The sequence below is a fragment of the Corvus moneduloides genome, chromosome 7, assembly GCF_009650955.1.
Source record: "Corvus moneduloides isolate bCorMon1 chromosome 7, bCorMon1.pri, whole genome shotgun sequence".
NCBI classification, from domain to species: Eukaryota; Metazoa; Chordata; class Aves; order Passeriformes; family Corvidae; genus Corvus; species Corvus moneduloides.
This window is the reverse complement of record NC_045482.1, coordinates 18744149-18768205: the sequence shown is the minus strand read 5'-3', so window position 1 is coordinate 18768205 and position 24057 is coordinate 18744149. Positions and strand designations below refer to the sequence as shown.

The window sequence follows — 24057 nt, the reverse complement described above, 5'->3', positions numbered from 1 at the left end:
ACACTGGGAGAATTTTCTACTGAGGTGGAGGCCCTGGAGGTGGGCCCACGACCCAGCTCCGAGGAGGAGGAGAGAGACCACACCTACAGAAGGACTCTGGAATCTTCCCAGGTTTCTCTCCACAGCGAGAGGTTTTATTGTTTAGCATTATTACCCTTTTCCTGTGTGTTTGTTAAATAAATAGTTTTTATCTCTTTCACTTTCCTCTGAGGAAAATTTCTTTTTTTCCCGAACCTGGTGGGGTAGGGTTGGTTGTAACCTGCCTTCTGCCAGAGGATATTTTCCTCCAGGTTTGTCCAAACCGGCACAGACTGGCTCTTCTAAATGCAACCAGACCTACAGTTTATAGACTGTTTGTGTATCTGGAATTGGACCTATAGTTATGTTTTTGCAACACTGGTCCACAGCAGTTGACAAACTGAGGCCTGGTGCCTACCTGAATGTGGGCAGTGAGTTCTCACCTTTTGCTTCTTGGAAATATGTGAGTTTATGAAGCTTGTTTTCTACACACACTTATCCAAAGGTCTGCTCCAGATGCAGATAAAGCCAGTAAGATGCCCTGATATCTTTTCTGAGACTTGAGTAGTGCTTGGCATAACTAGTGAAATGGAGTTTTTCTTGCCTCAGCTGTTGTGTTCGCAATGTCGCACCGCAGCAAGGTAGGGTGGGTGTAGCTGTGCCATGGGGTTCCACGGAGGGATGTGGTGTTGTGCTGGTCCCTGTCTTGAGAGCATGGGACAGCTCTCCTTGTTGTGTTCCAGCTGTGCCTTGCACATGCAGGTACAGCTGGGGTCACTGGTGTCTGTGCAGGGCAGGCACCATCCACCTGAGCCAAAACTGCACCTCAGTAAGGTCAATTAGCTTAAACGTTGTTATATGCCAATCCTGGAGCTCTAATTTTAGGGGAGTATCTTAAATTTGGCTGTGAATCTGGGGCTGTAAGGGAGTAAACCTGTCCCTGTAAACCAGCAGATACTCATAATTGGCAGTGGGACTTCAGTCATTATTATGTATCTTCAAGAAGTAATTAAGAGAAATCAGTAAATAAAATAATTCTAGCTGATACAGCAACTGGACGGGTTCATTTGGTTTCAAATTAGAATTTTATTTTGAAAATGGAAGACATGTATTGTAATTATAACTAGAGCTAAAAAACATTGTAGTTTTATGCCAGGGTATGAGAGAATTCAGATTTTTTTTTTCCCAACACCGTCACTTGATAGATGCTTCTTTTAAATTAAATTCTATTAATAGTTCATTATGTTACATTTCTGTAGATTAACACCTGTGCAGTCTGATTGGCCCAGGGAAAACCCTGTTAGGTTATAGTATATATCGAAGCAAGATGTATGGGGAAAATCAGGATTCAAGTAGTTAGAGGAATCTGTTTCTGTAATTTACAGGAGGAATAGCAATACTACTTTTGTCTGACGTTGGACTCATGGTAAACATTAGATATTAAGTTGTCATAAGTCAATAAAAAGCTAAGTCTCTGACAGAAACTGATGCTCAGAGATGTTTATGTTCAGTATACTGTATGGCTGAACTTCTGTTCTCTGTAGAGTAACAAGGCAAACCTGGCATGGGATAGAAAAATCAGTAAAATTGTCTGCATGCTGGAGTCTCTTGGGTTTTCATCTCCCACTCTGCAGTCTTGACATTGGGGCATTATTTTGTTATCTAAATATGGATTCTGGAGCATGATTTTGGGCATTCAGACATAATTGAAAGTAGTTACAGTAGACTATGTCCACAGATCTTCAGGGAGAAGTCCCAGTGAATAAAATGAATCATACTGTGATCATGGGGGAAGAGAAATTAAGAATTTATTTTTGTCATTCTCCATTTGCAGAGGAAAAGTTCCTAGGTTTTAAGCGTCCATGTTTCATCTGCCAGTATAAGGACATAGTGATAGCTGGGACAGCATCATCCCTTCACTCTACCCTTACCTCTGTCCTGGACAAAGAGGTTTTGCTTGCCAATGAGAAAGCTAAAATGGAACATACATAGCTCCAGAAAAAGCTAACCTGATTTTGGCATAATGAGCTCAAACTTGATTAAAATTCTTTTATTAAATCACAGCTGAGTAAGTAGCCATAGAGTAATGACTGGAATGTGTCCTCTGTCTGGAAGGACTCTGTTGAGCACGTAGCACAGCTCAGTATATGAGCTGATTCATTTGTACTACTGCAGTCATGCTGAAATTCACACTGATGCATGGTTCATGTCATACTTCTGTGCACACTTTTTATTTTTAAATTAAGTAATTTGGCTTTTATAATAGAATTTTGATTCTTCAAATGTACCTTTTAAAAGGTAGGCAAGCTGAACAGCAGCTCTGTTGATCAGAAGTCACAGTGTGTTTGCAAGGAATTTTTTGTTTTGCTTCATTTATTCAGCCAAAGATTAGATGCCTATGACTTTCTTACTTAGATTCCTGACAGTGTTGATAATCCTCATAACATTTATAATCATCACCTTCAGTAAGCTGTCTTGCAGAACCCAGGGGCATAGGTTAAGTCTCTGCTGTGGCCTTTAGGGCAGAAAAATAGTAAACAATTACAAAGGAGTTGTGCCACTTTTTAATGGGTCTTTGGTAGCTACTTGAAAATACATTTCAGGATTTACCATAGTATTATACCTGAACTGATCTAATCCTTTTTGAGTATGTGCTTCTGTTGGCCTGTGTTGTAAGGACTTGCAGTGAAGTACCTAAGAGAAGATTTTTGTATTTGATAAACCTTGAAGACTAGTGGCAGGATTCCTGATAACAGTTCTTTGAAAGCTGGAAGGTTTTGAGTAAGTCTGCTTTGAAATTCTTTGTTTACAGTGGAAAATAACTTTAGGCAAGATTTGGATGGGGGGGAAGAATCTAAGGTTGCCTGTTTCATTTGGGATCATGTTGGATGGAAACCTTTTTTTTTTTTTTTTTTGAAGGAAGGCTGAGCAATTTCATTTTTCATCTGCTGACCTCAGCGGTGTCCAAGATGCCACCGAATGTTTGGGGCATTTTATGGCAGGTGGCACATGTTTCCACTCCATGTTCTGTTAGCCACTGTTTAGTCCCTCGTGCCTCAGTAGATCCTTTCTTTGGTATGCTGTAAAAGGTAATTCAGCTAGAGGGAGACGTAGTCTCACTATCCTGTAGAAAAGAACAGGGTTAATTTTCTTGACCCAGCACCACCACTGTCAGTAGTATGCAGATGGATGAATTAAACCAAATTAAGTATTTAAATTCAAGAAACATTTAGTTTTGTTCACAATGTTGAAACAAAAGGTTTTTGATTTCTCTAAGTTAAATTCAGTACATCATTTTTATCCCCCAAGCTTTGAATGAAAAAGTAGAAGTAATAAAAATTCCTGTAAGATAATAAATCAGTACCTCTGCTTTCCTAAAATTACAGTTGTTAATGTTAAAAAAAAAAAAGTAATCTGTCTTTCTCTGGGCAGTAATAGAACTGAGGAGAGAATGTATCTATTCTCCCATTCAGGAATAACTCAGAAACGGACACTTTGCAGAAGAATTACTCTAAGAGATTACAATTAAATGCACTGTTGCCAAAATTAGAAAATTAAGTTATTGATGCCTTTCTAAAATCATAGTTGTTTACAAACTCTTGTGATGACTGCTATGTTTCTGAAAAAATATTTGAAAAAGATGGCAGATATACATAGAGGGAAAAGCAGAAAATATTTTAAACCAAACCCCACCCACATGGTATGTCCTGTGCATGGTCCACAAGGGCAAATACTTTACCTGTAAAATTACTTTCAGCATTCACGGGGCTTACCTTCATGAGGAGGAGAATGAATTGTGGGAGAATTTAGTCCTGTAGAAATAGTGAAAATTTGGTTGTTGCACAATACAACAATTAAAAAAAAAGTTTAAAAAAATGCATGTTTTCTAATAATGCATCAATTTTGGGTCTTGTTACTTTAGAGAGAATGAATAAACATTTTCTTAATAAGAAAAAGCACATATTGATTGTAACTGATCCAGTCTTCTCTGTTAGATATGAAGAAAAGTGAGTCTTGTTTTTAGTAAGAACAGCATTCTGAGGGACAGCAGTATGCTTTGTCCCACTGCCACAACAAAGCAAAACTAGAGTTGGACATTAAAGAGGGTCTGAGGTCCTCTTTGAGCCTTGTGGATCCAACTGTAGTCCCAGCTTTGCTGTTCTTGACACTGTAATGTCAGGGATATCTTTTCACAAGTGTTTTATGTCCAAGGGTCAGGAAGCACAGCCTGGTTCTCCCTCCATCTGTCCGTCCATCCATCCTGCCTGCCTGCCTGCCGTGTTGCACTTACCCACACACTGTTCTCTCTTCCTCAGTGTTTCAGCTGAGCATGACGTTTCTTCCACAAACCACTGCACGCTGGTTGCTACTAATTTCAGTCAGCTGTCTGAGAGGCAGCTGTGCTTCCTGTGTATGTGACACTGCAAAGAAACAGACAATGTAAGATTTTTTTTTTGGACACACCTTATTTTGCAAGTAAATATGCCTGCTGGTGGTTTTGTGATAAATACTCATGATGTACAGTGGATACAGAAGGAAATTTGCTTTACTCAGTGTTTAAAATAAGAACCTTTGCATTTGGTTACCAGAACAGTGTCAAAGGAGGGCTTGTTAGAGTAGCCATTTATTAGAAGTAAGTCCTTTGTGGGAATGGCCTGTTCTTGATGAGAGATTTGTTGGAGAAAACCATTTTCAGCTTCAAAATGAAGTATCTGCCAAAGGAGTGGAGAGGGGGAGTGCATGTTCGCACAGACCCTGGAAGAGTTCAGTGAACACTTCCTTGGGCCAGGAGGGACCTTGCTTTGGTCAGAGATACTAAGGTGCCTTTAAATTTAGGCAAACAGTCGCATAGGACTGGTGTAAAACTAGAAGACAGCCTGGGAACAATTGTATTTACTGTTGTGGGGGTTTCTGGTCATTTTAGTGACTTTTCCCACCCTTATGAACAATTTCTAGTAAGGCAAAAAATACCCCACTTGATGCCCTGAGAGAAAGATGATTTTCCCAAAACTGCCAGACACCTACTTTTTATCAACCACCCTCAGTGAATATTGCAACAATAAAAACGGTAGTAACAATACAGGTACTGGCTTGTAGGTCCAATAATTGTAATCTGCATTACTGCTATACAGCTTCTCTTCTCCCCTGCTGCTTCCTCTTTTCTGTTTTTAAAAGAGCAGTGCTGTGGTGTAGCTTTTCATCCATCTTCAAATTTGGCATGTCAAACCTCTAGTGAAAACACTGCCTGATTCTGTTGGCTTTCTCTTTTCTAATATTCCTTCTACATTTTTCTTTGAATTATTTTGCTTTACCTGCAGATTGCTGGTTGGAGCTCCTCGGGAAAAGGCCTTTCCAGCCCAACAAGCCAACAGAACAGGAGGGCTGTACAGCTGTGACATTACGTCTCCAAATACCAATTGCATGCGTGTCAAATTTGATGAGGAGAGTAAGTTCTTCAGTGCTTTTGTTTTGAATTGAAACAGTTGTCTGATTTTTCTTGTTTGATGTCTTTTCCTGAGGCAGTGTATCAGACAGTTTCTTCTAGGGATTTACACGTAACTACTTTTTGCCTCAGAGGAAGTTGTAGCTTAATTGCTGAGGTAGTATGAGATGCTTAAATCTTGGTAGATTCCTCCTCTTTTGTAAATTAATGTAACTTGAAGTAATAGGCCAGAAGTTTAATAAAATGGATGCTCTTAGTGATAAAGTGTACAGACACTGCCACCTGCAGACTATCTGGTGTTCTGTATGAAGAGTCTCTCCTGACATGGGCTTCAGAAAAAATAAAATATAGTGAACTGTTAATATTTGAAGCTGTTTTATGATACTCTGCAGCTGACCCGAAGATGGAGAGCAAAGAAGACCAATGGATGGGTGTAACTGTCCAAAGTCAGGGGCCAGGAGGAAATGTGGTGGTAAGTGCTAAAGGACTAACTCACAAAAACATCTGGGGTCTACACTACATGTTCTGAATGGTCTGTGTTTCTGTGCAGCTTGCTGAAGGTAACTTGCCTAAGTTTATTCCTTTGATTTCCTGTAGGTAAAGACTTAAATGTCTCCTTAGCAAAATAAGGCATTTGAGGTCGTAAGAGCTTTACATTATTTTTCTATGAGTTAGCCTCTTTTTATAACCTTTGTAACAATCTAGGATGGACAGTTTATTTTCAAGGGGAACACTTTTTTTTTGTCACATGCACATTGTTTCTTTTAAATACCAGTGGCTGCAGAAATAGGGAAGAATAGTGGATAAGGCTGTAAAAGTAGCAGGCTGTCACCAGCCTGTTTTCCAAGATGATCAGCCTCACTTTACTTTTATCAGGGACTTCCACTGAGTAGCTCCTGTGAGTTAATGTGGTCATTGCACTGCAGTAAGACTACTTGCTAGTCTTCATTTTATACAATATGTGGATACTCTTTATTTTATATTAAACAGAGAGAAAAAGTATTCGTGAGTTACAACAGAAAGAGGTTAAAAAGTAACATTCTCAGTTAAATAAACCTCTTGTGGTGCTGCAGGATACCAGATACATCATAAAGTAGGTGTGCAGTGGAGCTTCCCCATCTAATTGGAGGGCTATGTCAGTGCTTCCAAAACTGGTGGCAGGTGACTTCAGGACGTGAATCTGGTTATTTAAGCATATAGAAGTTGTAATAACTAGCTTTGGTCTGTCTCAGAACCCAAAGTGGAGAGGAGCACATGGCAACAGTCCTGTTCACTGAATAATTAGTCATCAACTAATGCTGTCTTGTCTTTTCTTTATAAGTGGTAAGTGGAAAATGCACTTATTAGATGAGGTGTGAGCACCCTGGAGGTCACTGCAGCAGGACAGTACTGCAGTGCTCTCAGTGTGGAGCAGCTGGGTGTTTGCCTAATATTTAGGCCTTGATAGGAACCATAGAAAACGTTTGTCAGCTGAGAAACCTGACTTGTGCTCTTCACGCAACCTGCTACATCTGATTCTTTGAGAAACACTGCTGGCAAAGGGGTTTGGTGGTTACACTGCTTAACCCTGTGGCTATTCATCCTTTGTGTTAAATATTTGAGTAGAATTCTTTTCCCAGGGGATAGTCTAAAAGGATAAGGAACAGGATGTGTTTAGTGCTTCAGCTCTGCCCCAATGACAGTTACCTTTTAAATGGAACATCCAACAGAGGAAGTAGGAGCAACTTCCCTCCCCTTCACTGGAAAAGCTTTCAGCTTTTGCTTAGTGGCACTTTTCTGTAAGGGGCAAGTTCTGAATAGTCTTGGGTAGATGGCAGTTGAACCAGCTTCTTGTGTCCTGCACAAGTCTGAAAGTCCTTCAACTCTGAGAGCTGTTGGGAAACAGCCATTTCTTTATTTGAGAGAGAGGGTGGTTTTCTCCTCACTTCTTGAAAGAGAGGGATTAGGTATCAGGAAGGGCTTTAGAGATTTAACCCTGTGGCCTTCTTTGACCATGAAGTGGAGTGCTTTGACTTGTGTCTGTAGATACCCAACCTTTCCCACAGGTTGCCTGTAGGAAACACTGGACTCTGCACTGCAGGTGTGTCTACAGCATGACTTACAGCACTGGTAGCTAGAGGAGCCCTGCCTTCTTTGGTGACCTGTGTATGACACACAGAAACATCACACATTGTTTCTTCTGTCTTGCAGACGTGTGCACATCGCTATGAGAAAAGGCAGTATGTAAACACAGTGCAGGAAACCCGGGATATCATTGGAAGGTGCTATGTGCTGAGCCAGGATCTCACTATTAAGGATGATATGGATAATGGAGTATGGAGCTTTTGTGATGGTCGTTTAAGAGGCCATGAGAAGTTTGGTTCCTGTCAGCAAGGTGTTGCTGCTACTTTTACTAGAGACTATCATTATGTTGTGTTTGGTGCCCCAGGCACTTACAACTGGAAAGGTATGACTTGGCTTCCTTCCTGCCTACCCTTCCCATTTCCTCTGAGATTGCTCTCAAAGGTTGCATCCAAAGGTTTAATAATTTTTTTTTAAGGGGAGAGGAGATAATAGGGATGTAATGATTTTACCCTATTTTTACAAAATGCTGTGTTTCTGTATCAACGTTTACTGAAGTTTCTTTAAATGTCCTTTGAGTGTGTTTATAAATAGAAATGGAACTTTGCACATATGTACAGCAAATTTTCCCCTTATTAGTCTTAATCTTATGGTGGGATTGAGGGCTTACTTGGACACTTCCATACAGGAACAAACTACTAAATTTATGTAAGTTACTTGACCAGTCTTTTTTCTGCATTTGAGTGAATGTTAGATAGCTGCTGAACTCTATGCTTATTCTGCAGTATTCTCCCCTTTATTCTTTGTGAAGTCTGTGGAAAGCAGTACTTCATGAAATAAATATTGAAAGGTTGCAGGAAGATAACAGCAATACTACATACATTCATATCTAAATCCATGCATGTCCATGTAAAATTTCATGGATAATCTGTCTAAGAGCAAAGTACTCTGTGTCATGTAGGAGATATTCCAAAACTTAAGGGGAAAAAGCCCTAGATACTCTTTGTTAGTTTATATTCAGAAGCATCTAAATGACCAGCTCAGGCTCTTGAAGTGATTTTTCCCATCACACTTCATTAGACCAACAGCTGTAAATACTTTCCTCTTGAGAACATCTGATCCTCCAACCACTGTGTTTTTCCACCTTGTACACCTGTGCCTGGTGTATGAACCGTGCTAAATCAGTGCGTTAAGCTCTGGCACAAGGTGTACTTTAGTGAAAACTTAATCTTCCACGTATCTGTCAACAAAATCTGACTGACCTGAAACAGCATACTGAGTGCAGACACCATTTGACTTTAATTGCAGAGAAGTGCTAGGACAGCCCTAAGAGTTCTCTTCTGTATAATGGAAAAACATGTTTGTGCTTGCCAAAACCTTAATTATCCCAGCTGATAAAAGGGAAGCACACCTTTTATTGAACAATAGCTTTTTTCTTCTTAAATAACGTTTCTAAATATATTACTGGTGTTTGTCATAATGGACTGTAATTTAAAAAAATTTTTTTTAAACTCCTGTGTGCTTACCTCCATTTTAAGAGAGGCTTTATAAGGCTAAGAAATAGGGGATGAGGGTGGTTTCTGACCAAACTGGTTCAATGTTTTTATTTATAATTTCCTTAGTATCCCATGTTTTCCAGATCATTGTATGGCTTCTCTGTAGAGCAGCATGAGCTTCTGGCACACAGAACAGAGAGAGAACACTAACCCAGTGCACTATTCTGTGCTTGTCCCATAACAGCACTCACTATCTCATTCATCATAATTAATATAAGTTGGGAACATTTATTTGTTATTTTTCTCGCTTACTATTCATTTGCTTTTATTTTATCATTTCATTTTTTCAGGGGTGGTTCGTGCAGAGCAAAAGAATCAGACATTTTATGATCTGGGTATCTTTGATGATGGGCCTTACGAAGTTGGTGATGAGAGCCACCAGGATAAGAATCTAGTTCCTGTTCCAGCTAACAGTTACTTAGGTAGGATTAAGTACATGTAGTAAATCTCTTCAGGCCTCTTAAACATTTGTGATCCCAGCCTGGTGTGATGATCTGAAATGGGAGCAGATGTTTCATTGTGGACCCTGTAACATCTTAACTGTTCTGGATAATTCACAGCCTCCCTCCACATTTATGGGCCAATTTTAAGTGTATGATGCTGCTGAGGTACCTAGGAGAGCTGTCGTTGTAATGTGAGATTCAAGAGCCGTGCCGAGGGCCTACAGAATCTCAGGGAGTGATTATAATCACAGCGGTGGGTCATTACGGTGTATGGGTCTGTAGTCCTTAGTGACACAGTCTCTGCTATGTGGTATCAGAAGAATTATCAAAATTTGAGTTTCTGGATGTAGCTATTAAGACTGCAGATTTTCTCTCCTGGTAGATGCGTGCAACTCCTTTATTCTTCAAGTTTTTAAAATTCCGGTGGCTTTTAACAGACCTTTAAAGCACCATAATATAAGTGCTGTTTATATTTTACTTGTGTGTGTGGTGCAGGAGGTGAATCTCTTGGTCCTTGTGCAGTCAGGCAAGCAGGAATACGTCCTTAGACCAGTGACCTTTCTGTACACCAGTGAGATACACTGAAAAGGCTATGCTGCATTTTTGGAAAGGCATTAAGTGTAAAGAATCTTTCTGTTCCAGTGCAGATTTTTGTGGTGTGTTGATCCACTGCTTTTGGCATATGCAACAAATACAGTTTTGGTAACCTGAGACTGGAATTTCTTTGTGAGTGATGGAAAGCTGAACAGATGGGAAGGGCATTGCTAATGTAAAAAGAAAGAAATCAAGTCAAGAAGAGAGCAAACTTAGAGCTACTTATATGTTAGGAGAAAGAGAGCATAAACTTCTGTTAAATATCAGCAGTAATTACCGGGTGTAAAGGTAACTAAAAAAATCATCCTAAGAGCTTATGTTAGACAAGCTGATAGCATCTTCTGGTGGACTAAGGATTGCTAATGTGAGGAGCGCTATGGAGGCTGGTGTCTTTTGCTGTGAACAGTCATATCAATTTCTGCAGTTTCATAACCAATGCATTTATCTCCTAAACATAAATTCTGTCTTGATTTGTAATAGTCAGAACCACTTCCAGGCAAGCCAGCTCATCCCAGGCATTACTGTTCTGTCTGTTTAGACAGTAAGCAAATGTGGTTATAGGTGCTTTGCTTAACTACTATTTTTTTTCTCTTCAATCTTTCACTCATGTTTATAGGTCTTCTATTTTTGACAGCTGTATCTGATACTCATCCAGATCAGTTTGTGTACAAAACATTGCCTCCCAGCATACAGGTGGACAAGTCAGTGGATGTAATGATGAATAGCTACTTAGGTTTGTGACCACTTGAGGTGGCAGAATCTGGTCAGACATAATCTCCAGACCTTGTCATGATCCTCTCCCCTCTATCCCCTCTCATATCAAACACATTGTAAGTAAAGCATGAAAAAAACAGGGATTCAGATAAAGGGGAGATGGCAAAGTAATAAGGCTTCAGAGAAAGCTGATTTGTCATGCATTCTCCAAACCCTCTCGTCCCTCCCCCAGCTGAGACTCCCTCAGTTTTTTCTGGAACTGTCTCATTGTGAATTGCTGTAATTGAGAATTTCCATAGTAGTGGTGAAGTGTTTCAGAGGAAAGACTCCCATCTGCTGGCTACTATCTTCTTTCCTTGCAAAGTGGGCAGTTTTCTACTTTGGCCTTTATTAGCTATATTGGTATATGCAGTATAGTCTTTTAAATTGTTTTTTCATATTTTAAAATGTATCAATTCTTATAAAGAATATGTAAGACCAAATTAATTTGAACATGTCATGTTTAGGGCTGCATTAACTTAGAATTGCCCATTTCACCATTACTGTGTAAGCTGATTCTCAAATACTGCTTACATCATTCATATGAGAATGCTTGTGCGGTACAATTTGCATGTCTGTAATAGAATGATACTGACTTTCTTTGGAGGTTTCGTGATAATTTTGCTAGAGGTCAAGTTGTGAAGTACTCAAGCTATATTCAAGTGGTAAAGCTGTAGTTGTTTCTAAGCTGTATGTTTAAAAATGATTTGTATTTGGTGTCCATGAAAAGCAGGTCCAAGTGAGGGATGAAGTACTATGTTTAGTGGGGGAGATAGTTAAATGTAATGTACAGAGGAGTGTCGACTTGTACATATGCGTCCACCAGTGCAAACAGAAATGGAGACTTCCCAGCCATAGGACACTGTGTTTTAGACAAAACTTGTATTCCATATACCACTTTAATATAGCAGGAGAAATGTTAATTTTTCATATTAAGATGCAAGCTGTTACTTAGTTTATTTATATTTTATTTCTTTCTCTGTTATAGGTTTCTCTTTGGACTCTGGTACAGGAATTGTCTCCCAAGATGAGATGACTTTTGTTTCTGGTGCCCCAAGAGCGAACCACAGTGGAGCAGTTGTTTTACTGAAAAAGAAAAATCAGAGAGCACTTTCCCTGGAGCACATGTTTGAAGGAGAAGGGCTGGCCTCTTCTTTTGGCTATGATGTTGCTGTTGTGGACCTCAACAGTGATGGGTATGGCTGTGGTTAACTCCTGCTGCCTGCCTGTATTTTGAAGGATAGAAATCTTGTTTATTTTCGCTTTGGTTTTTCACATTAGAAATATAAGGAATGCCAAATTCTACCTTCCATGTTTTCCTGGAGGAAATGGTGAGCGTCTTGAGAATCAATCAGGACAGAGTCTACCTTTCTAATAAAGAGTTTTATTTAAACAGTTAGTGTAAACAGAGAAAGAGGAAACTGGTCTCAGAGAAGGCCCTAGAAGGTCCTTGTGTGCCACCAAGGGAATATAAACCAACTTGTAGTGTCAGTGGGGCTGTTGTTGCCCAACCAGTTTAATGCACGTTTTAGTCTTTGTTCAGCAGCTGTTTGCACAGCTCATCTTGAACTTACAGTCTGATCAGTTATTTTTCACAGTTATTCTACAAAAGCACTGCTTTTTTTTCTTTCAATTCTAAGCTGGCAGGACATCGTTGTTGGGGCCCCGCAGTACTTCGACAGAAGTGGGGACATCGGGGGTGCTGTGTACATCTACATGAACCGCCAAGGCAAATGGGCAGGGGTGAAGCCTCTTCGCTTAAATGGAACCGCTGGCTCCATGTTTGGGCTTGCAGTTGAAAATGTTGGGGACATTAACCAGGACGGATATCCAGGCAAGTGGAAAACGATGACAATAAAAATGTGTGAGATTGTTTGGCAAGGCCAGACTTGGAACATCTTATCCTTTGATTGCATGCTGCAGAAAGAGCAGGAATGATTTTAGATGTTGCAACTTATTTTCAACAGATATTGCAGTAGGGGCTCCATATGATGGTTTTGGCAAAGTATACATTTATCATGGATCCGAGAATGGAATAAACACAAAACCAGCACAGGTAATGAAATAACCTTTACTGTATAATTAGTCTTGAACAAAATTAAAGGAATGACAGGGCTATCCCTCTTCCTTTCCATTGCTATTATTGGGGTAGCGGGTATGCAGAAAAGTCACAGGGCCCTTCAAAGATTACACTGCTGACTGGAAAGATTAAGAATTCTTGATATTAATATATATTTTTATTTCTGGGGCCAGGCCATCCATTGGCACCAATAATATGTGCAGAAGGAAAAAGGTGTGTAGATAAATAAATTCTGTTTTTTAAAAAAAATAAATCTGGTGATTTGAAAACAATTAGTTTCTTTGTTTTCTCTTTCACTACTACTGTTTCACTTTCTTCTTAAATAATATTTATGGTTTGTTTTTTTTTTTTTTTTTTTTTTTAGGACCAATGTGTCCAGTTTGCAAGGTGGGAATGGAACTTGATTATACTCCCTAGAATACTGCTTGAATACTTTATAGAATACTTTTTCTGTTTCCAGTGTCTACAGTCCATAAATACTGTAAATACAGATGAACTAAGCTCTCTGCAGATCAGTAATTTCTGGTACATACTGCTGTTGCAAAGTAACTTCTTGGAAGGAAAGCAAATCATCTTGGCACTTCAGTATCCCTTAGCTGAACTGAATGCAGAGATCCTATTTCAGAGCTCCTACTTCACTGTATTTCTTCCCTCTTTTGTCTCTGGCCATAAGACAGTTATGTCCACTTGTTACTTATTTCACCTTTGTCACTTTTAAATGTCTGAATTCCCTCTATCTGTTTACCTTTTAGATTCTTGATGGTGAAAAAACAAACACCAATTTCTTTGGTTACTCTGTTGCTGGAAACATGGACCTGGATGAAAATTCCTACCCTGATGTTGCTGTTGGTTCCCTGTCAGATTCTGTAAATGTGTACAGGTATTATACACAGAACCTTAACTAATTACACCAGGGCTTTGGTTTTAGTTTCTTAAAAATAAGTTGCTTTGAAGTAACAAAAAGCTGTTTGGTCTTGAGTGTACTTTTTCTACCAGAAATTGGAAATTTTGAGGGAAAGTGGGGGGAAGGGCAGCGATTCCATAAATTGGTTTGTTACTTTATCTCCCTCCTCCCCTTGAGAACCTGCTTTACAATCAATACAGGGTAAGAGGGTGAATGTGGACAGTTCCTGTAGAGTGCTGATGTGGGCAGTGTAGCTGCACCTTAATTTTGCCCTGTTGTAACTTGGATGTCTGTGTCCTTGAGTGGAAATTAAGAGTGATAAGTAATTCCTTAAGGAGAAGTTACCTGATACGTTTCCTGCCCTTATATAATCTGACTGTGCTTTACTGAAGATAGAACAAAACAGAACCAACCCCTGCTTTTGTAGCTGAGGGTCCAAACCAGTGAAGCACACACAGCCTTGCTGAGCTTGCACTGGGGTCCATGAAACAGTGAGGAAGCCCTGCAGCTAAGATCCTTTGGGATTTCTGTAGCATATGCCTTCATTAGGGATGAAGTCACAGTCCTTTGCAGACTTCTACTTTTTTTCCCAGTTTAAGGTACAGTTGAGCTGAATCACTAGTAATGGGCAGGAAGAGGAGACTGTCTCAGTATCAGAACTGTGAATGCTTCATCAAGCTCAGGTCTTTGGTGGTTGCTTTCAGGTCCCAAAGGAGGAGAAGCAGAAACTCCAAAACTGGTTATCTCAATTCTGGGACAAACAACTTTACTTTTCAGGCAGAACAGCCTTTCCTACAGTTTCCTACAATGCTCCCATCTCTAAGGTGTATAGTGTCTGTGTATGTAATTGTAATGTTCTTAAACACACTGGAACAGCACCCAAGAAAAGCAACTCATGTGGCTTGTGGAAAAGAACAGAGTAGGTGGTAGAGGAGTTGGTGAGATTATTTAGCATTCTGCTTACTCAAAAGGAGCCTTAATCTTTTGCTGATAAAGGCAGGACAAAAACTTTTACCAAGGTGAGAACAAAAACCTCTTAAGGTGAACAAACAGTGAAAGGAGTGGCCCAGTTAAATGGAACAGGTGGCTTACCAGCTATTTAAACAACCTTTGGATGCTCTGATGAGAACAGGCTCAGCTCATTCATTTGTTCATGTGAAATGTCTTCTCTCTTCCAAAAAAGGCAGAGAAAGGAAAAGTTGTCAGGCAGAAGTATGGTTACAGCCTACATGCAGAGGAATCAGGAAATGAAAACATTTCCCACAGTTACCCAGGCTCCATATTAAAACTCTTGTGAATGTGAATCTGAATGAACTGTAGTACCTATAGTTGTTCACAAGGGCTGAATTACTACTGATGGTAGAAAACACCACTGAATTTTCTGTTTTTCATAAGTGTATAAAATGACAACATCATCATCACATCAGTGTAACCTGCTTCCCCCTCAGGATCTGTAGTTGTTCTCTGTGACTTGCTTTGCTTAGCTTTAAATAGTTTTTGGGTTTCTTTCTAACCAGCATCAAAGCCAAATTCTGTGCTTCTTGGAGTGTCTTTGCTGCCAATCAGTGCAGGTGTGGAGGGAATCTGATACTCACATGAATTATTTCATTAATCTTAACAGAAACAACTTCCTTTTTTACCCTTTTTTTTTATTCCCCATTTTTCCCCCAAATGAAGATCTCGGCCTGTGATAAGCATTAAAAGAAACATTACAGTACAGCCTGACAGAATTGATCTAAAGAAAAAGAACCCTGAGGACCCTGGTGAAATAAGGTAAATGAAAAGAAAATTGTAAGAAGCCTTGGTGTATGGAGTTTTCTGCTGTCAAAATTCATTCAGTGATGATGTTAAAGTGAAGGGATGTGAGAGTCATGCAGATTAAGCAAATGTATCTGCATATGATCATTTTGACCTCCTGAATTTCTTCCGGCTACTGTGCTAAAGACAAGGTGTGGAATATGTTCTGGTCATAATACTTGTTTTTGAAAATGAATGTCACTTTGCCTCTTCAGACTTTTAACACAAGTATCTTGGCTTGAACAGCTTTCTCTTGAGTAGAGACATAAGAGCAAACCCTAGAAAGTTTTTCTAATTGTTTATTAACCATTTTTTCTTACTTTGTAATTCAGTCTAGCAAGCAGCAAATACCACAGTGATAAGACTGATAAGATCAGTCAATGCACTGTTAAAACTTTTCATTCTGTTGGACTATGCCTCATTAAAGTTAATACTAATTTTTTGGCACTTTTTACAGGATGGATGTGAAAGCATGTTTTAAGTATACTGCAAACCCCAGAGATTTAAATCCCAGAATAAGTAAGTTCTGAAGAGAAATATTTTTGATATGTATGTCACATGGGTTTTGTTTTTTTCTTTAGAGCTTATCATGGAAAGATATTACTTAAATTATAGTGACTCATCTCAGACAGTGACTGACAAATTTAAAATGTGACTCAGTGCTAAGCTCAGCTGTTGCACAATCTGTATTTAGAGTCATGCTGGTGTGTTAAGCTGTTCTGTGGATGACAGACTGAAGCTCTAGAAGTATTATAATTGCCAGTGAGCAAATGGCTGCTATACAGACCCAAACCATTTTGCCTGTCTAGGATAATGCTGCTTTAGAGAATAATTTTAAAAGCCCCTTTCATATATCCATAGTGAGCATTATTTCTTACTGGAGGCTTACCCTTTGAACCTCTCGTATTCATGAAAATGTTTTTGTGGAAGTCAGTAACTGGAATAAAAAAATCTGCATTAATAGGAGAAGACTGGAAGACTGTGCCACAATTAGATTGTGCCACGAAAATGTAAAGCACTTGTTACAATGCTCCTGTTGCTACCTCTTGGAGAACTGTGTGGGATTTTGAGGGGAAATGAGAAGAATTTTAAGCCAAATGCCCCTTTTTCTCCTGTGTTGTCTTGAGTTTCTCAGTTACTTTTAAAATCCAAAGGATGTGCTTGAATGAGGTCCTGGTTCTTCAGCAGGTGAAGTGCTTGGAGCTCTCAGTGCCTTGGCCCACTCAGTGCTGTTCCCATCTGTGCAGCACTGAATTAGCTTGGTGAAGTGATCATTAGAAGATGCACCAAGTTCAGATCTAGAAGAAAATGCCTCATCACACAACTAGACAGCTGTAGTCACACTTCTGCTCTCAGTGTTAGAATTAACAGTGTACCTTGACCTCAGAATCTTGCTGGCTTTCAGGTGCCACTTGGGACCCGACAGGAATCCCCCCCAGTGGAGTCGGGGTATTTACAGTGGGTACCCCAGCCATCTGCTGGCTCCACACAGCAATTACAGCTCCCCCAGCCAGCCCCGCATGCTCCTAAGGGAACGGTTTACTTAGGGAACAACAGGATTTGGTTTAAAAATTTTCTTTAGATTCACGCACAGGGTACCTGGCCCTCAACTGTGGCAGGACAAAACTGGCAGGACAAAACAGGAGAAAGTTTTGTGAATGACTGAAAACAGTTTATGAAGCCCAGCACTGGCTGGAACAGTCTTCTAGAATAATACTATAAGATCATAGCTGGTGAAATTAAAGTACTTTTTAATATGGCAATGATTTTTTTTTTTTTATAGTGACCTACTTTATTTTTTCACACAGAGATCAACTACATGTTTGAAGTGGAGAACGAGAGGCGGCAGCTGGGCCTGCCCTCCAGGGTGCGCTTCATTGACCACTCGTCTGATCAGTTCACTGCAAGTACAACCCTGAGGGGACAGAACTCATGGGAGTGTGTGACTACGAAGCTTGTACTGCAGGTAAGGGAGAGTACTTTATTTCTGTTTCATTTAGATCCACTTGAATCAAAAGAATGGTCTTGTTTTTTACAGCCTCATGGAAGGAACCTTTGTATATAACTTTGTATATAATTTAAAAGTCATGTGCAATATAAAGCTTCAAAAATAGACACCCACCATAGTTTAGTACTTTACTGCACACATGCTTCTTCCTCCTGTTGCCCTTCTTGCAAAGTATGGATAAGTTGTAGCCACTGCAGCACACTCTGCAGGTCAACAGAGCTGAACTAATCTAGAACAACAAAGAGGGACTAACTGCTGAAAATGGAGAGCTGTTTCCAACAGAAATAATTGTTATACAATTTTATAGTGTGACTGTTTAGGAAAAGAAATTTAACCCATGGGTTTTGGAGTGGATGAATGGGCAGGGCAAGAAAGCTTGGTATGTGCTATCTTGACTTGGCTTCTGTAGTGGTGCTAAAAGGTGCTCCCAGAGGCTAAACAGATTCCCCCTCAGTGGGTCAGCAGGAACGAGTCAGCCTCCAAGGCTGACCACAGCTTTTGACCACAGCAGATGAAAGAGCTTTAATTTATGAATAGAATAGAATCATAGAATGGTTTGGGTTGAAAGGGACCCTAAGGATCTAATTCCAACTCCATGCCATGGGCTGGGACACCTTTTACTAAACCATGTTACTTAGAGCCCCATGCAGCCTGTTCCAGTGTGTTATTGTACTGTAGTGCTGTGAATTTCACCTGCCTGAATTATCATCTGTGGTTCCAAGCAATTCTTAATGGTGAGAGAAATCATCAGACTGGGAAGCCAGAGAGAAAAAAAAAAAGACAGTAAGGCTGGGCTCTTTGTGTTCCTACACATGTTTAGAAAATGCTGGGTTTCTCTATAGTGTCAAAAGCTCATCTCTGTGTTGTTTTTTCTTCTCTGCACCGTACACTAACTATGCAATTCAAAATATTTTAACAGGAAAAAATTAAAGATAAGCTACGTCCCATTCCAATATCAGTCAGTGTTAAAATCGCTGGCCTGGAGTCACCATCCAAGAGAAAAGAGACTGCACTTCCAGATCTTACACCAATTCTAAATTCAAATGAATCTGAAACAGAGATCACAAAAGTAAGCCTTTGATATCATATATTTGCATAAATCTACACTTCTACAAATAACTGAATTTTAAAGACTGTAGAAAACTAAATGATGTCCAAAGGAAATAACTGGGGGGGCCACTGGACATGTAACAATTGGATTATTATTTTATATTTTGTTCTGAACTTGTTACAACACTTTATGAACTAGGTGCTGTGTTTCTTTTGCAACAAAAGTGAAGATGGTATAGCTCCTAGGTTTCTTCCCTCACCCAACAAGTTTAGGAGTATGTACTCCTAAAAAATGTACTTCTGATTAAAAATGGAAATCCACTGTCTCCTGCTGGGAACACTTGTCCCACATAACAAGATAATGTACACTCTAATTCTTCCACTGTTAGGATGCTGTAACAGCATTTGAGCAATGACTGCAGCAGTGACATAAAAGGGAGGGAATATCTCATTTAAAAGTTCTCATTTCCTCAATGCTTATTGAAGAATCAGACTTAAAGATATATTTCCTCATTAGAAGTGTACCTCTCACTTAGAATTATCCAACTCTGCTTTTTAGTCACATATAAAGTTCTAAATTACCAGCATCAAGGGCTGTTACCTCACAAAGAAAAACTCAACAGGCAAGAATTAAAAGTCAGGTTAAAATTTGAACTCTGTCCAGAAAAGTGCTTTATGAGTTCCATGTAGATGCTTTATTCCATGTGCTTCAGAAATCTCATTTTAAGCTACTATTGTGTGTCAGGCAGTAAAATTGCTTTGGTTTTATTTAGGTGGAGTTCTTAAAAGAAGGATGTGGAGAAGACAATGAATGTCACAGCAATCTTAAGCTTCAGTACCGGTTTTGTACAAGAGAGGGAAATGAAGACAGGTTCACCTATTTACCACTGTAAGTCTTGATTAACGTATTTCTAAAGTTCAAATTATTAACACGTGCTTAAAAGAACTTTTAGGAGAGGATTTTGGGAACGAGAGCAGCTTTGTTCTGTCTGGCAAACAGCCCTTGGTAGAAGTATTGATTTGTCAGGGTGAGGAATGGGGGGAGATGGGATGAGCTTGAGAAGAAAAGTGGTACAGAGTTGCATGGATACAAAGTGGCCACAGTAGTGCACGTGTGGGCTAAAAGAAAAAAAAAATTAACACCTGGAGAAATGAGATTCTAAACCAGCCTTGCAGCAGTTTATTGTGTGACACTTAATTATTTTGCAGATGAAATTTGACTGTATGACAACTTGATATAGTATAGTCTAACAGCCCAAGAGAAGCAGTTACAGAGAAACAGAGTAATCATTTCATTTTAACACATACTCCTGCTGCATCTCTCCTTCCTAGAAGGACAGTGAAATTAGAACGGGGGTAAAACAAACAGAAGGGAGTATGTTTATTTACTGCCACCAGTCAGACACCTTTAGCAGTGAGTGCCACACTCAGAAGCCAAACCCATGTATACTTCACAAGAAAAAAGCAGGGAGTAGATTGATTTGGAGAAAATTCAGCACTACATGAGTCACATGCAAGTGCTGGTTCAGAAATACTATAAACTGCTGATTACTTGAGGGATTTATCAACCTGTTTGGTCCTCTTAACTCATCACTGTCAGATGAAATACTGGTGTGGGGAAAAAAACCTATGACTATTCATATGTTTATAGTTTTACTGTAATTCTCCCCTAATAAGAGGAAATTCTATTTGAACAAACCATAGTAAGAAGCAAACTTGTATACACGTTTGTTCTCCTAATGCACACAACCCTGTACATTCTGTTTCTATAGTGAAAATGGCATGCCAGTGCTTGTTCTGAAAGACCAGAAAGATATTGCCCTGGAAATAACAGTGACAAACAATCCATCTGATGTAAAATATCCACAAAAAGATGGTGAAGATGCATATGAAGCTAAACTAATTGCAACTTTTCCAGACAGTCTGACATACTCTGCATTCAGAGAGATGAGGGGTTATCCTGTAAGTATTTTTAAGAGAAAAAATACTGAAAAATGTAAAATACTTGCAACATACTTTTACTTGTAAATGTATTCTTTTTAATCAGGAAAAACAGCTAACATGTGGTGCTAACCAAAATGGTTCTCAAGCAGAGTGTGAACTTGGAAATCCTTTCAAAAGAAATTCTAATGTAAGTTGCACTTACTTCACTTAAGTTGTAAAATCTCATTCCTGACTGCAGTCATCCAAAGTTTCTGTGTGTTGCAACTGGAAATTTGATTTGAATCTGTCTTTTTAACTCTAGAACTTAATAGTGCATTTCTATAAAATGTCATGTGTCAATGTATCTTATAAAGAGCTCATATATTTTGTTATCTTCGTTCTTGTTTAGGTAACCTTTTATCTGATCTTAAGTACCACTAAAGTTAATGTTGATACAACAGACTTAGACATTAACCTGAAGCTGGAAACGTAAGTTTTCATTGTGTGCGTGCACCTGCACTGTGCTTTGATATACAGTTGTAAACATTTTGAATTCATTTGTTTGATTCACTGAAGTAATTTAATAGTAAAGAGAAACCCACTAAATCTGTAAAATAAACACCATTGTTTCCTTTTCATTGTAGAACAAGCACTCAAGTTAATTTGACTCCAATTACAGCCAGTGCTAAAGTGGTTCTTGAATTGCTTTTATCACTCACTGGGTAAGTGTTGGTAGCATGACAAATTGGGGGGTCTGGGGACAGTTTTGCTGCAGACTCATTAATATCTGATTATTCCTGTTTCCCATCCCCACGTCAACAGAGTTGCTAAGCCTTCTCAGGTATATTTTGGAGGTAACATCATTGGTGAGAGTGCTATGAAATCTGAAGATGATATAGGAAACCTCATAGAGTATGAATTCAGAGTGAGTAATTTAGATTAATTCTAACAGCTGCTTTTAATCAAATGCACAGCTTCTTGATTTATGCATATGAATACTTATAAAAGTTGCTATATTGAAATTGGCTTTCTTTGTCCCAAAATCCTGATTTCCTGATCAGAACATGCAGTTTGACTGTGGACTAGAGCTTCTTTAGACCCTGATGTTTTATGATCATATTCTGAGGAAGTGGCCTGAGGCTGCCTGCACACTTTTTCTTTGGAGCAGTTCATGCACATTCAGTTGTGCGGCATAAAAGCTCCTGCAGGGAGGGAACAGAAGTTAAAGCAGAACCTGCCTGGGGCCTGCCCAGGCTTTGGCTGGTGCAAGAACAGGCTGAGGACAGAGCCAGCGCAAGCAGATGCTGCGAGAGCCCCTCTGAATGTGTGGGTTTATTTCAGTGTCTTGGTCTTCTGCAAAATACATCAAGGAGTCCATCTCTGTCAATCCTTTACTTCTTTCTGTACCTGCATGCATGTATTATAGCAGCAGCAGGTAGAATATCTGATCTAGAACTTGCTATCATGATCAGTAACACTAAGCAAGTAAAAAAGAGGTTGGGAAAAAACTTCCAGGCTTACAAGAGCAAGAACTTGTTCTCTCTCTTGTTCCTCATAAACTTGCAGTTTGCCTCAGTTATGCAACTGACTGATTTGTTAACCCAAAACTGGAGTTGCTGTTTCACATGAAGATAGATTTATAAAAATCAACAACTAAAAGTTCATGTTGGGGCATTCTAATCCTGTTATGTATTCCTGTTAGCTGCGTGCTTAAAGCTTGTCCAAGTCAATAATGTTTCCAGGAAGAAAACCCCTCTAAAAAGTATTTCACACTTCAAAGAAAGTTTGTTTGTTTTAACAGGTAACTAACTTGGGCAGACCACTGAAAACATTTGGCACTGCTTCCCTGGATATCCAATGGCCAAAAGAAATTAGTAATGGCAAATGGCTGCTTTATTTGATGAAAATAGATTCTAAAGGCTTGGAAAAAGTCTCCTGTCAACCCGAGAATGAAATCAACAGTTTGCATGTTGCGGTATGTTACCCTATCTTCTGTTCCTGAATTGGTGCAACATGAAGGCACCCCATAGCAAATGAGAGTAAGTCATCAGAGCTTGCCTCTAGAAGGATTTATTTTTATCTTAAGAAGCTCACAAGCACAATACATGGCCAATGTATCAGTGATTAAGCCTATTAGGAGACTTCATAACTAATAACTAGCTAATCAGGCTAATATGCCAAAGGATAGATGCTACATCATGGTGACTGTTTTTGCAATGGGCGCTGTTGTCATATGCTCTTATACAGGATGAAACTGCTGATTGTTCTAACAAATTTCATCAGCATTACTGAGAACTGTTCAGTAATAAAAACTTCTGAGTTTTGACTGGAAAAACAATAAATAACTGTAAACATCTTCCCAGCCTGGGGGAATTCCATGTACTTTTTTTAAAGACAAAGGGCTTGAACTTAAATTTATTTATTTACAACAAATATAATAAAAAGCAATTTTCATAGCCCTGGATTGTGCCTATCTAGCAAGATCTTTTTTTCTAAAACTTGAACCACATTTTTTTCTTCTTCATATAATCTTAGAAACTCCTCCCATATGATCTTATTTTCCACCATTAAAACTGCATGCACATAAACCTGTTTTTGTCAGATCATTATATTAGTTAATATAACTTGCAGTGAGTGTAATTAGTATACAGTTAAAAAACCCTGTATCTAATGACCTCAGAACATTTTTACTCTTTTAGCATAGTACCATTAATACCCTTTATCTAGAAATAAAAATGGAAATAGCATTGAAAACTTTATAAAGCTCCCCTTGCCCTATTAATGAAAATAGTCTGTTGGCCTTTCTTTAGGTAATCTCAAATTTTACTCTTAGCAGTAAATGCAGGTAAGTAGGGATATATAATGCTGTCAGTCATGTGCTGATTTTGGAAGAAGAAAACACTGAGCTCTAGTTTCTCTGCTTGTATGAATTAAAAGATTCTTATGATAAACTACTTTTAGTTTTTTACTTCTTTTTTTCCTTTTAGGAAACCCATAACTCAAGAAGGAAGCGTGAGGTTGCAGAGAAGCAGATTACAGACAGCAAGGCATTTTCTTTATTCTCAGAAAGAAAATACAAGACCTTGGTAAGGATATTGCACCAACTATATTCTTGTCAGATACCTCCCCCTGCACTTGAAAGAGGGCTTTTCTGAGTCTGGCAGAGTGCAAGAAATTCTCTCTTATATAACCTAGTATCGATGCTTTTAAAATTTGAACATTTAGATTATATACTGTGAGAGAGAACTAGGAAATAATATCTGCATAGTTACTTACATTAAAATAAGCAAGTAACAACATCGTCATTGTATTTTCCCATTGCTGTCAGTAGAAACAGATAGTAGTTCTTGCATGTAAGTATTATGCATATAATCCAATTTTTAATCTTAAGGTGAGGTTTAAACAATCTGTGAAGATGTGATCTTAT

The 24057-nt window shown here is 39.0% G+C and overlaps 1 protein-coding gene across 3 annotated transcripts in view; it reads left to right on the top strand.

Annotated features, from left to right (window-relative positions):
• ITGA6 (integrin subunit alpha 6) overlaps positions 1 to 24057 on the top strand; it is a 43113-nt gene that overhangs the window by 13051 nt on the left and 6005 nt on the right. For 2 of the 3 annotated variants that reach the window (XM_032114861.1, XM_032114862.1), the window contains exons 2-21: positions 5337 to 5464; positions 5854 to 5933; positions 7652 to 7907; positions 9369 to 9500; positions 11857 to 12064; positions 12509 to 12702; positions 12836 to 12924; positions 13701 to 13828; positions 15530 to 15625; positions 16107 to 16168; positions 17458 to 17615; positions 18577 to 18726; positions 19481 to 19596; positions 20480 to 20669; positions 20755 to 20838; positions 21040 to 21119; positions 21275 to 21352; positions 21453 to 21555; positions 22432 to 22605; positions 23618 to 23716. In XM_032114861.1, the coding sequence (XP_031970752.1) occupies positions 5337 to 5464; positions 5854 to 5933; positions 7652 to 7907; positions 9369 to 9500; positions 11857 to 12064; positions 12509 to 12702; positions 12836 to 12924; positions 13701 to 13828; positions 15530 to 15625; positions 16107 to 16168; positions 17458 to 17615; positions 18577 to 18726; positions 19481 to 19596; positions 20480 to 20669; positions 20755 to 20838; positions 21040 to 21119; positions 21275 to 21352; positions 21453 to 21555; positions 22432 to 22605; positions 23618 to 23716 (2605 nt within the window). Of the gene's footprint in view, positions 1 to 113; positions 132 to 5336; positions 5465 to 5853; positions 5934 to 7651; positions 7908 to 9368; positions 9501 to 11856; positions 12065 to 12508; positions 12703 to 12835; positions 12925 to 13700; positions 13829 to 15529; positions 15626 to 16106; positions 16169 to 17457; positions 17616 to 18576; positions 18727 to 19480; positions 19597 to 20479; positions 20670 to 20754; positions 20839 to 21039; positions 21120 to 21274; positions 21353 to 21452; positions 21556 to 22431; positions 22606 to 23617; positions 23717 to 24057 lie in introns of those variants that run through there. The other variant, XM_032114864.1, reaches the window with a different exon arrangement.